This window comes from Molossus molossus, unplaced genomic scaffold (genome assembly GCF_014108415.1).
Source record: "Molossus molossus isolate mMolMol1 unplaced genomic scaffold, mMolMol1.p scaffold_m16_p_4, whole genome shotgun sequence".
Taxonomy (NCBI): domain Eukaryota; kingdom Metazoa; phylum Chordata; class Mammalia; order Chiroptera; family Molossidae; genus Molossus; species Molossus molossus.
In genome coordinates, this window is record NW_023425377.1 from 83,843,125 (window position 1) to 83,857,562 (window position 14,438).

Here is a 14,438-nt window from a genome sequence, read left to right on the forward strand (position 1 = left end):
ACACACAATTTATTTAAACTTTTTCTTTTGGATATTTGTGGATGGCATATGTATTTCTAAGTGCTGGGTGTGATTATAATTAAATTTTATGAGCTTTGCATAAAATGTAAGCTGGAATTATCTCTGACCTTGTCCCCATTACCTTATTGTAGCCCTTAGCTGGGGGGAATCAATGGTTGATTTTTATTTTTACTTTTTCTAGATGGTTCATAGGGTTATCATTATGAATAACATGCACACAGTGATGTCTTCAGGAGTGACTGAGATGCATTAAATGGTTTACTTAGCTTGCTATATGCTTTTGAGCTCTTAAATCTGCTTTAGATAGCTTTCTCTTTTTCTTCTTGTATGTGGCATCACTTTTTGCTAGGGGGACTAATTTGCTTCTAAAAGTTACCAATTCTTTTATAAACTGCAACTTCTAAACAACAGCAAGCCTCCTAGATGAGGTCTTAGAAGAGTAAACAGTGCTGACTGTAGGCCTAGGATAATCTATCTGCTTTAAGACATGGACTTTGGCCCTGGCTGGTTTGGCTCAGTGGTTAGAGTGGCAGCCTGCAGACTGAAGGGTGGGGGGGCTAGATTCCCAGTCAAGGGCACGTACCTGGGTTGCAGGTTGGATCCCTGGCTCCAGTTGGGATCATGTGGGAGGCAACCAATTGATGCCTCTCTCTGACATCCATATTTCTGTCTCTCTCATCGATGTTTCTCTCTCTCTCTTTCTCCCTCCCTCCCTTCCACTCTATGTAAATAAATAAATAAATAAGTGGAAAAATATCCTCGGGTGAGGATTGAAAACAACAATAACAAAAACTCCACAAAACAAAAAAGACATGGACTTTGGCTTCATATCTGATTCTAACATATCTACAGATGACTAGTATAAAAATAGTGCATAGCTACCTAGCCAAAAGAACTGTCAGGCTCTATAATGTCAAGTCCCTGCAAAGGCAGTTAAATGAGTCTAAAATTCAATTCTTGGGCTCATCAGTTGACCATTTATCAGCTCTTATATGAATTAGCAAGAAAGATGAAATACACATGACCTCACTTGCACCGAGCAGTTGCAGGAACATTTTTAAAAAGCTCAGAACTTATAATAAAGAAGTCAATCAATAAATCAATACAACACTTTCCATCAACCCAGACAAAGAAAATTGTTTCGATGAAGAACATTTTTAAGGGCACAAAGTAAACTTAGGGCACCACACAAGATACTGATAACCTTTATAAAAATGATACCACTTTTCAGCAAACTCGAGCTCCTTTTGTCTCAGATGCAGCAGCACTTACCTTTGAACAAGTGGCAAAGGAAGGAAATTGAGGGTGGAAGTCATGTCCAGTCCACAGTCCAACATAATGGTGGTTGATTTGAATTTGAGCACATTGCATGGTAAGGTTGGGTGCCCCGACAGACAATACTAAAAAAAAAAAAAAAAATTTAAATCACTTTTATCAGTAATCAATTACAAAAAAGTCTAAAAAGTGTAAAACTGACCATTTTCTCTCAAAACAACATTGTGCAAATTCGAGTAACTTTCTATGTGGCTTTCTCCCTTTTACAGTTCTACATACCACTTCTCATAGCAGTTCCAAACACGCGAAAGTCTCAGATCATACCCTATTGTTTTGTAGGGTACCAAGTTATATCTCAAGCAAGTGCAGTTTTGGAAGGGCTGTAAATATTCAAAAAAGAAAATTTCCAAACTATAGGTACCTGGTCCACTCTCACATGACACTTCTAAATTCCCACTATCTCCTTGCACTTAAGTACTGCTTAAAGCTGAGGAAGTCAATTAAATTCTAAACTAGATCCTCACACTGCACTATAGGTTTGGTTTTCTCCTCCTGTAAATAGGTTTGGTGATTTTCCTCAAGGAGGGTTAACAAGCAAGCATTGATGAGGGGTGATGGCTCAGCCCAGTCAGAAAAATGATGCAAAAGGACAAGTGACTTCCCTGATGTGCAGACACTAAGCAGGAGAGAGGGACACCTACTCCCAGCCAATGAAGACTCTCGTCTGTGGCTGCAGACCTCAGAAGTCAAAGGCACACAAGCCACAGTGGAGTCTTTAAGGAGAGTGATGAGGCAAGACAGTACGCTGACCTCAAATGCTTCTCATGTCCTCCCCAGTGTAGTGGGGATGACAGGCCACACTGAAAATTATTTACATGGGATGTACCCTGTGTCACCTTTCGTAATTTGCTGCTCTGAAGAAAATAAAGGATAGAGAGAGAGAGAAAAGACCTTTCCCCCACTTTTAAAGTCATCACATACAGCAAAGCTCAAAAAATAGACAGACCAATGTTCTTAATCCCTTGACAAGTACTTTCTTCCTTTCTGATTTAAGTACAAGTCCAGCATACATCAGAGTAATGTGACATCAATGCCTGGCCCCATACGGCCACACTAGCTCAAGCTAAGTCTTCCCAGGTATTTGTCGTTCTGTTGGTTCTGTCACAGAATAAATGTCCTACTTTCCCCCAGAGGACATAACAGGGACTGGTGATTTTTTAAAAACTGCATAGCCCATGGACACAGACATTAGTGGCATGCAGGCCTGGGGTGGGGTGGAAGACAGGTGGAGGGGAGCAAAGGGTGGAGGGAGAGGGACATCTGTAATACTCTCAACAATTAAAAACACACAAAACCACATGTTTTGTAATTGTCTTTAAAAAGTCCAGGAAGCATGATTTGGGTAATTACACTTTGCATAAATTTATTCTTTTTTTTTTTTAAATCCTCACCCGAGGATATTTTTCTATTTATCTTCCGGTAGAGAGAGAGGGAGAGACAGGGAGAGAGAGAGAGACATCGACATGAGAGGGACACATCGACTGGTTGCCTCCTGCACAACCCGATCAGGGCCAGGGACGAACTGCAACTGAGGTATGTGCCCTTGACTGGAATCAAACCCAGGACTCATTGGTCTGTGGACCGATGCTCTACCTCTGAGTCAAACTGGCCAGGGCATAAATTCATTCTTTGATAGGAATCAGAATTACATTAAAAAAAATTTCCCTACTAATCCCTTCCCCCATCCTCCCTCCGGTTCCCCATTGCTAACTTGGTCTTATCCCTATCTAAGAATTATTTGTTAAAGATAAACTGTCTCAAAATGAACACAAAGCATCATATTAAACTTGCCCCAAACAAAACAAATGTTCTGATAGAAGCTTTCCTATATTTTTCCTTAAAAAAAAAAAAAAAAATCAGATATTCAGAAAGAGTTAAGAAGAAATAAAATGAGATGTATACAATGGTTATCTCTGAGTGGAAAGATATGATGTAATTGTCTTTTTTCTCTATTTTCCAAACATTTGACAGCAAGCATTCACTACATTTTATAATTTAAAAAAATGATTAAGACAAAACTGGAAATCTAGCCAGCAACAATGAATGACCAAATTTTTCTTATCTTCATTTTTAACTGTAAATTATGGATCACAAGTTACACCAGAAGACAGAAGATTGACATGTAAAAGCTGTTGCTCAAAAGATTTAGTTGAAAGGCTACATTTTCTCCTTTCTCATAAGGATGAAGAAAGGTGAGGAGCATTTTATAAGGGCCATAATAGGATGGAAAATTCTCAGAGCATCTACTAAAGGAATGCCAGACCTTGATCTCATTCCATTTTTATGGATGAGGAAATTGAGCTTTACACAGTAGAGTAGCTTGTCTGCAAAGAGCCAAAGACACACACAGCACAGTCCACTGACTCTAAAGATCCCACTCGTGTTTCCCAAATTGCACGGCTCACTTCGTGGGTGAAATGAGTCTCTGGAGACTGGCCCTGGTTCACACAACCAGTAACTGAGGCACTTGCCAGGTTCCTGAAGTTTGCCTGTCTCCAGTGATGTTCTCTGCACATTTCTAATTTACTGCCTGCAATCACCATGAGACAAATACACAAAAGCATTTACTCAATCATGTGATTTTAATTTTTAAAATTATAAATAAATCTGTATTACAAAAAGATTAGAAAATAGCAGAAAAAAATTTGTACCCACAATCATTTTTCTGTTCCCTGTCTTTTTCATATTTGTATGCTGCTCTGCATGCTGCTTTTAAAACACACGACGACTGTTTTCTTTATCTACGTTGCATCATACTTCATTTTTATTGGCTAAGTAAACACACCATCACTTGTTTAATCATGCCCTTACTGTTGAGCATTTAGAGTTGCTTCCACTCGCTCTATTGCAAAAATGGCTGTGGTGATCACTTTAGTGCTTAAGATTTTTCCATATTGGACTATTTTTTTAGAGGATTCCCAGAAGTGGCATTAACTAGGTCAAAAAATATGAGCATTTTACGGCTCTTGAAATGTGTGCCAAAATGCTTTCCAAAAAAGGCTGTATCTATTTACAATGCCATCAGTAATATATCAGATCTGTTTCACTGCTTATTCCCATCAGCATTATAGTCAAAACCATCTAGAATTTGCACCAAAGTGCAGCTATAATGTTAGTAGTAGCTGTCCAGAAGCAATTAAATGGCCCTAAACGGGAAAGTCAACTACTTGAGAGGCATGGAGACATTGGAGAAATGATTGAAAGCAGGGAGTTTGAAGTAAGGCTGCCTGTGCTCAAATCCTGGTTGCATTCGTTATTAATGTGTGATTCTGGGAAGTTACTGAACTTCCCAAAGACAGTTTCCTCATATGTAAGATGTAGTAACAGAAGCTACCCTCCTAGAGTTGTGAGGACTAATGAGTGGATACAGCACCTGACAGAGAGCATGTGCTCACTATTAGTTTCTATAGTTACAGAATCATTAAGGGGCTGAGGAGATCACCTAAACTGGGGGGGGGGGGATAATTTACAGCATTTTAGAGAAGCAATTCTAGAGTGGCATTCACTTATGTCTTAGATATTTCTATATTCCACAAGACTAGGTAAAGCAAATGAACAATTTTACAAATGTTGCCTGTTGCTAATTTGCCCTCCACAAGATTCAGTACTACTAAGTACAGAGTAAACAGTCTAGCCAACATAAGGTTTTCAATTTTAATTTTGTTCTAGCTTAACAAGCACATAGCAATGCTTTCACATTAATTTTATTTCTAATTAATAAGAGTTCAAATGAATAAGAGTTTTATACGATATAAATCTCACAGCCCCAATATGAGAGGCAACTACTTAAAAATTTTTTTTTCTCACTCGAGGACATGTTTTTATTTATTTTATAATTTTTTTTTTAAGAGAGAGGAAGAGAGAAAAACATCAATGTGAGAAACACTGATTGGTTGATGCCCCACTCCTGTATGCGTCCTGACTGGAGATTGAACTTGCAACCTAGGTATGTGCCCTGACCAGAAATTGAACCCATAATTTTCTTTTTTTGGTCAGGATGATGCTGCAACCAACTGAGCCACCTGACAAAGGGAGGCAACGTTTTTTTAAATTCTCACATTTTGCATTATCTTGAGATAGAGTGGGAGGGACAGAGGAAGGAAGAGAGAGAGAGAGAGAAAAAAAACATCAATGTGAGAGAGACACATCGAGTGGTAGCCATCCACACAACCCCAACTGGGGCTGGGGGCAAACTGCAACCAAGGTACGTGCCCTTAGCGGGAACTGAACCTGGGTCTCTCTGGTCCACAGGCTGACGCTCTAACCATTGAGAAAAACTGGCCAGGGCAGCAACTATTTTTTATGGTGTTCATTTATTTATTTTTTTCTTATTGCCTTGAGAGAGAGAGAGGGAGAGAGAGAGATAGAAACATCAATGAGAGAGAACATCGACTGACAGCCTCCTGCATGCCCCCCACTGGGGATCGGGCCCACAACCTGGGCATGTGCCCTGACTGGGAATCGAACCAGCAACCTCTTGATGCATGGGTTGATACTCAACCACTGAGCCACACCGGCCAGGGCCGCAACTACTTTTTAAGTATTATTTTTATTGAATTTATTGGGATGACATTGGTTAATAAAATATATTAGGTTTCAGGTGTACAATTCTATAATACATCATCTGTATATTGTATTGTATATTCACCACCCCAAGTCAAATCTCCTTCCATCACCATTTATCCCCCTTTACCCTCTTCTACCTCCCTCCACTCCCCTTTCCCTCTGGAAATCACCAAATAGATACTGTTGTGTCCATGAGTTTTTTTTTTTTTTTCTTAGAGAGGCAACTATTTTTGACTCTTATAGCCTTTTCTTCAGTTACCTCTATATTTCTTAATACTATGGTTAAACTGTTATTTCTTGGGTTTTAGTTACTATGCATTTATTGATACTTTTTCTACTATGGAAGCTATCCATAAGTTGATGACACTTTTGCTACTTTTTTTTTGTAATCAAGATATGTACAAAGAGAATTCCCTACCATTCAAATAAATGCACATGAAGGCAAGTGCCAGATTCCTTGGACTAGATAAAAAAAAATTTCAAAGAAAGAGAAGTTAGTGTAACTAACTTCTTAATGTATTTATCATTACCTATCATTAAAGCACTGTATCATGGTTTAATTCTCAGTGTTGTTTTTTATTTATTTCTTTATTTTTTATTCCTCACCTGAGGATATTTTTCTATTTATGATCAGATAAAGTAGGAGGGAGGGAGGGAGAGAGAGAGAGAGAGACAGAGAGAAACAGTGATGTGATAGAACCACGTCGACTGGTTGCCTCCCACACGACCCATCCAGGGCTGAGGACGAACCACAACTGAGGTATGTGCCCTTGGCTAGAATCGAACTTGCGACTCATTGGTCCACAGGCCAACACTCTAACCGCTGAGCCAAACTGGCTAGAAATCAGTGTTGTTTTCTTAGTGCTATACATAAATAAAAGAAAGATGTGTCAAGAGTATTGTAGTCAATGGATTATTTTACACTGTTTTTTTTGTTTTGTTTTGTTTTTTTATAGTTAATGATTATTTACCAACATTTTAACCAATTTCTTTGCTCACCAAACCTTGCATCTCATTTCTTCCTTTTGGTTTCAACTTTCTTCTTCCTTTTTTTTTTTTTTTTTTTTTTTTTTTTTTTTATCCTCACCCGAGGACATTTTTCCATTTTTTGTTTAGACAGAGCGGGAGGGAGAGAGAGGAAGAGAGAGAAGGAGAAACATCGACGTGAAGGGACACATCGAGTGGCTGCCACCCGCACGACCAACCAGGGCCGGGGACAAACTGCAACCGAGGTACGTGCCCTTAGCGGGAACCGAACCCGGGTCTCTCTGTACCACAGGCCGACGCACCAACCGCTGAGCCAAACCGGCCAGGGCTCTTCTTCCTTTAATGGTATACTAAATATACCTTATCGATACCTTCCTTATCGATGGTATTCAAAAGGTTAACTTCTTAGACAATGCTCTGGAAATTTCTCAATTTTGACTCTGCTCAACAATGATGGTGGTGGAATTATAGCGAACAAAATTACCACAGAACACTAAAGGTATTAATCCAACTGTCTCTGGCATCCCTAATTGCTGATAAAAAATCTGCTGCCACTCTAACCAGTGTTCGTTGCAATTAAAATCTTCTCTTTACCATTAATGTTCTGATCTTTAATTAAGCCCTGGCTAGAGTGGCTCAGTGGACAGAGCACTAGCCTGCACACTAAAGAGTCAGTATTTAATTCCCGGTTACGAGCACACATTTGGGTTGCAGGCTCCATCCCAGGCCCTGATTGGAAGCAACCAATCAACGTTTATGTCTGTGTCTGTGTCTGTGTCTGTGTCTGTGTCTGTGTCTGTCTCTCTCTCTCTCTCTCTCCACCCCCTTCCCTCCCTTTCACTCTCTATAAAATTCCATGGCAAGCCCTGGAGTGGTTAGAGCGTTGGCCCATGGACCAAAGAGTCACGGGTTCGATTCTGGTCAAGCGCATGTACCATGGTTGCGGTTCAGTCCCCAGCTGTAGTTGGGGTCATGCGGGAAGCAACCAGTTGATGCATCTCTCTTACATTGATGTTTCTCTCTCTCTCTCCATTTCTCTCCCTCCCTCCCACTCTATCTAAAGATAAACGGGGAAAAAAAAATCCTCAGGTGAGGATTAAAAACATCAACAAACAAATATATATTAAAATTCCATGGCAAAAATATCCTTGGGTGAGGATAAAAAAAAAATGTACATAGGTATGACTGACTTTTACTGTCTTTCTTTTTTTTCATTAATGCTTCTAACATAAGAGGACTTGTCTTTCACAACTGTGAAAAACACTATTAGCCATTGTCATTTTGAATATTGTCTCCTATTAGTCCTAGCTTCTATTAGTGAAATGCTTATAATGTATGTTGTAATGTTTCATTTTATACTTTGTTTCCATGACTAAATTACCCATTCATATTTTGCTTTTTTAAAAAAAGTAGCATCTTGTTCCTTTCACTGGTTTGATATCTTCATACATGTCTTAACCACTTTAAAATATTAATTTTAGACTTTCCAACAGATTGTACAACTGTCTCAACTTCTTGGGAGTCTTGTAATGTCTGCTGATTCTAACTCATAGTGAATTCCATTACTATTATTTAAAAATTTTGAATGGTAATCTCATCATTGGTGGGGTTGTATCTGTGGGAATTCTAAGCAGAATGGATTGGGGCAGGTCCCCAAGAAATACCACCATCTGGAAATCAATGTTTGTGTTGATTTATCAGGCTGAGTATCCATACTGTACAGGGGAACACAGAAATCGCTTTCGGCACTCTCACGGCACTGGCCCAAGCTCCTTGCAGAGACCATCTTTCTTATTGACCTGATGAGCAAGTGAATGATATTTTTCTAGTATTCCTTTCATTGAAGCACATAGCTCTTGGGGGTTTCTGGTTACTGATTTTGAAATATGCTTTTCTGAATATTACATCTATTACTAAGAAGACTCATATTATGACCTTAGCTTTCAGCAAATCTAAGACTTGAAAAAGCTGCTATGAAGACAAAATGACAACCAGCCAACTCAACCTCACAGAAATCTTCAAAAGCAATATGAATTACTGTAAACCTCATTAAAACACACACACACACACACACACACACACACACACACACACACACACACAGAATTTGGCAAATTAGTACATTTGGTAAACAAGGCAAATGGAATTTTAGTAAACTGGCTTTGGGGAAGAAGTCTCTTTTGCAAAAAAAAATACAAAATAACTACGGACTGAAAAATTACATGTTTTCCTTTTCCCTAGTCTTGGTGAAAAGAATTTAATAGACATAGTTATTATGATATGGTGTTTATTAAGTGTCAGGTACTCTGCAAAACTTTACATTTAGCTCCTTTAATCCTCCCAAGAATGCAATGAGATAGTAATAACTTTCCCATCTTACAGATGAAGAAAATAAGGCATAGAGATTATGAAATTGCACATGCTACAAAGTTGTAAGGGTGTGCTAGGACTTAAACTCAGGACAGTGAGATCCAGAGAGTGTACACTTAACCACCACACCATGCCCTGCTACACAGAGAGAAAGGATAGTCAGAGACCCCCAAAAAACCCTGCAGAGATGATGTGCTCCAAAAGGCCATTCTTTAAGTTGATGAAGACTGTAGATTGAATTTATAGTCTTATGAACAATGGAAATTAGTTATATGGCTAACTTATGTAATGCAAAGGTCCCAAGTAGATTAAATTATTAAATTGGTCTGTAATCCACCACAAGCAGTAATTTTCTTTTGCAGCGTTTTCCCTTCCATTCAATAAAAGGTGATATAATTAGCTCACTACAAAGAAATTTTAGTGCTGAAACTGCCTTTATATATCTGTAATGTAACCTATAACCTTTAGGATGAATTAATGCCAAAAGCTCTTTAATCTTGTTTGGGAGAATTGAAAAGCATCATAAAGGGGATGTTTTTACAGACAATAGTGTTTATGAAGTAAGTTGTAAATGATATCACCAATTTTTCCCTCTTTTTCTCCTTTCTCTAAACAACTCATATATCCACTGTGGAGATCTATGAGCAGAAAAATGAAGATAAGTTTGCTTTCTCCTTGGCACTAGAATAAAGAAGTGAGTTTAGTTGTTTCTGATTCAAATACAACATTAAAAAAATACTTTTAGCAAAATAATTTTTGTGTAATGGTTTTGCCTCCTGGTACAACATTAGAAAACCTATTAGTATAATTAAAACATAAATGAATATAGCGGGAAACAAATTTAATAGATTCATAAAATGTACTGAAAAATACCCAACACCAATTCAAGGAAAAAACTCTTATTAAACTATAAATGAAAGGGTATTTTCTTTAATCTGATACAGGGTTCCTAACTAAATCCTTCCAAAACATCATAGTTAATGATGAAGCATGAGAAACAGTTCCTCCTTTCAAGTCAAAACAAAACAGGAATACCCACTATGACTGCTTACCTTCAGCACTAGACTAAAAATGCTATATAAAGTGATCAAAGAAAATAAAAGAGAAAATGATCAGAAATATAGAAATAAAACTAATTATTCACAGATGATATAATTAGAAGACATTCTGAAAACACACTATTGCAGTTAATAAGACAGTTCATCAAGGTTGTTGGGTACAAGAATCAGTAGAGCAAAATTAACTGAGTTCTTATATGCCAGCAATAAACAATTAGTAAATGCAATAAGAATTAAAATAGAATACCATTTATATTAATACCAAAAATATTAAATGTACCATAAAAGTTTTAAAAAAAAGTGTAAAACATTTACCAAAGAATTATAAAACTCTACTTAATGATAAATTTAAGTGGCTCTGGCCAGTTTGGCTCAGCAGTTAGAGCATCAGCCTGCGGTCCCAAGAGACACCTGGGTTCAGTTCCTGCTAAGGGCATGTGCCTCAGTTGCAGTTTGTCCCCGGCCCTGGTTGGTTATGCGGGTGGCAGCCACTCAATGTGTCCCTTTCATGTTGATGTTTCTCTCTCTCTTATTCTCTCTCCCTCCCACTCTACCTGAACAAAAAATAGAAGAATGTCCTCGAGTGAGAATAAAAAAAAAAGATAATGTTTAGTGGACAAAAAATGAACTATTGCAAAAAATAGCAGTTTTGCCCAGCCAGTGTGGCTCAATGGACTGAGAGGTCCTGGGTTGCAGGCTCCATCCCCAGTAGGGGGCATGAAGGAGGCACCTCATTGATGTTTCTCTCTCACACTAATGTTTCTATCTATCTCTCTCTAAAAAAAAAAAATTCTAAAAAATTGCAGTTTTCACTAATCTACTTCTTAATAGAATTTAAAAATCAAACGGAAGAGTCAAGAGCTAAGATTAGGTAATGAAATGAAATAATAATCATTAGAGATTTTTAAATTTTCTAATATTACAACTTAGTATAATGTAATTAACAGTAGGATGTTGCCCTGGGATAGGTAATGGGCCAATTAACTAGGAATAAACAGTTCAGAAAAGAGGCACATATATAGCTAGGACTTTGACATATGGTAAAAGTAGCATTACCGATATATGGTGCTGGGAAAGTTTGTAACCCATTTGAAAAAAATTACTTGAGAAATAGAGAAGAGGAAACAAGAGTGGTCAATAAATGAAGATATAAAAGGATGCTTGATATTAGTAGAATCAGGGAAATACAAAACCGAACAATAATGAGCAAGCGTTAGGTTGGCTAAAATCAAACAGACTACTAAGTATTGGAGAGTATGTAATAGAGGGTACAGTGGTAAAAACACTCTGAAGAACAATCTGGCAATACTTAATAATGCTGAAAATAGACGTACCTTAACATATATTAAACTAATAAAAGCATACATGGGTATGATACACAGCAACTTGAGAAAAGTAGTAACCTTTGGAGAGGGAGGAAAAATGAAGGTTGTTGATCTTGGCTTTATTTTATTTATTTTTTTGTTAATCCTCACTGGACGATATTTTTTCATTGATGTTTAGATAGAATGAAAGGGAGGAAAGGAGAGATAGAGAGAGAAAAATTGAGAGAGAGAAACATCAATGTAAGAGACACACATCGACTGGTTGCAAGGGATCGAACCTGCAACCCAGGTACAATGCCCTTGACCAGGAATCAAACCTTCGACCCTCTAGTCCATGGGCCAAAGCTCTAAAGGCTGAGCCAAAGGGACCAGGGAGATCTTAGCTTTAGATATAACTATGTCTAAAAGAGATCTGATTCTCCCCCTCACCGCCCAAAAAGGGCAAACTATTAATATCTATCTAATGTTAGTAATGAGTACAAGGGTATCTTTTCTGTATTGTCATGAGAAACTTCCAAAGACATCAGAATTATGTAACTATACCTTTCCTACTATTGTAAAAATTTGTAGTGCTATTTTCCTTATGACAAGTTCTCATGGTGCAAAAATAAAACCTAAGAGATAATAGATAGATATTTTAGTATTAGCATAACACTTGCTAAATATATGTGTTCATTTTCAAGGAACTCTGCTCAGTAGTAATAATGGTGCATAATTTTCATTTTGATATCTCACTTATCCTGATGCAAAGTGAACAAGTGTCAGTCATTGTACTACTGAATAAAGTGCAAATGCCACCTCATGAGAAGAATGATTCAACAAGATATGGTCTTGTAGGATAAAAGGAAACAAAGGTAACTCCTAGACTTTTAAATTATTGAGATTACACCGGTGCCTTTTTTTTTTTTAATCCTCACCCGAGGACGTTTTTCCATTTTTGGTTCAGAGTGGGAGGGAGAGAGAGGAAGAGAGAGAGAGAGAAACATCGATGTGAAAGGGACACATTGAGTGGCTGCCGCCCCCACGACCAACCAGAGCCGGGGACAAACTGCAACCGAGGTAAGCGCCCTTAGCGGGAACCGAACCCGGGTTTCTCTGGACCGCAGGCTGACGCCCTAAAACCGCTGAGCCAAACCGGCCAGGGCTACATTGGTGCCTTTAAGGAACTTCTTGATGCTTTCTAGCCTTATAATGTTTGGCAAAACACTTCTCTAACAAGACCCAGCAAGGTTTTACAATTTTTTGATAAGATTTTTGAATGATATAATTATCTAATTACCAGAAATGTCATATTAATATGATAGCTAAATTTATAAAATATACATATTCATAAAAACACACATCAATGCTGACACTTGAAAAGGAATTCTAAAAATAAAAGTGGACCTTAGGTTAGAGAGCAATAGGAATTGGAAATTTCATTGTATGAATTACTGTCACTAACAATGAAAATAACTGACAAACACTTTTTATCCAGTATTTAATTAGCTCTTTCCCAACAAGTGAATGAAGTAAATGTTACCGATACTAATTCGATTGTTAAAGTCCAAGATCACATAGTTAATAACAGACAATTCATGCTCAAATCAGCACAAGTTCTAAATGCTTTCTCTTAAATCATTCCGACTAATAGGAATAAGAACAACTATGGTAATGATAGTGTACTATGCTAAAAGCGACACGTTTAATATGGATAGGAGAGTTGGGTAGGACAAAAAAACAAAGAATCGTAGAAATAAAAGTAATTATAGCCTTTTCTTTTCTAATTGCTACCTCAATATTATTTCCCTATTGTACCACTTTCAAACCCCTGCTAGATTACTTCTAAGGCAGGCAGCTTGGAATAGACTGATGAGGGAGAGCATATAATTAATCCACTCAGACTACTGACTGTCATTTCCATTCCCTGAGAAGCTGTACGCTAGGCATATTTTAACATTTTAAAAATGTGTATTTCCTAATAATATAATCCACAAGTTTTTTTAAAAAAATCTTCACCCAAGGATATTTTTCTAGTTATCTTCAGATGGGAGTGGTTAGGAGAGAGAGAAACATCAATGTGAGAGAGACACATTGACTGGTTGCTTCCCACACAACCTCGAGCAGGGCCAGGGACTGAACCACAACTGAGGTACATGCCCTTGACCAGAACTGAATCCGTGACTGGTCTGCAGGCCAAGCTCTAACCATTGAGCAACCAGCCAGGGCTAATCCACAAGTTGTTTTTTTTTAAATTTAGATTTCCCCCCATAGTCTACCTTATGCTCATCAGACTCTTAGCTTCCACAAAAGTCATAAAATATTCAGGTTACAGTCGTCCCTCGCCACTTTGAGCTTTGACATTCACAGTCGAAGCACGAAGTAGGGGGGATGACTGTAAAGAATCCTACTTTGCGGAAATTAATTTAACTGCAGCAGAGTCTAGAACTGATTAACTGCGATAAACGAAGGCCGACTGTAAAGGGGCTTTGAATTAAAAATGGATCATACTGCCCGGGTGTGGCTCAGTGGATTGAGTGTTGTCCCATGGACTGAAAGGTCCTGGTTTGATTCCTGGTCAGGGGACATGCCGGGGTTTCAGGCTCGATCCCCCCTAGGGGGCGTGCAGGAGGAATCCCATCGCTGTTTCTCTCTAACATCGATGTTTCTCTCTCTCTCCTTTCCTCTCTCTCTAAAAAAAATAAGAAAACATATTTAAAATAATAGAAAATAAAAGTAACAATGGATCATAAAAGTAAAAGCTAATACAATAAAACTTCTAGAAAAGCACTGTTCA

At 38.0% G+C, this 14,438-nt stretch overlaps 1 protein-coding gene across 2 annotated transcripts in view; it reads right to left on the minus strand.

The window, feature by feature from the left end:
• Positions 1–14,438, minus strand: part of INTS9 (integrator complex subunit 9) — a 110,170-nt gene that overhangs the window by 74,755 nt on the left and 20,977 nt on the right. The window contains exons 1-3 of one of the 2 annotated variants that reach the window (XM_036242163.1): positions 11,672–11,706; positions 10,332–10,353; positions 1,294–1,421 (exon numbers count right to left, since the gene is read on the minus strand). In XM_036242163.1, coding sequence (XP_036098056.1) covers positions 1,294–1,421; positions 10,332–10,353; positions 11,672–11,679 — 158 coding nt within the window. In that variant the 5' untranslated portion in view covers positions 11,680–11,706. Of the gene's footprint in view, positions 1–1,293; positions 1,422–10,331; positions 10,354–11,671; positions 11,707–14,438 lie in introns of those variants that run through there. The other variant, XM_036242164.1, reaches the window with a different exon arrangement.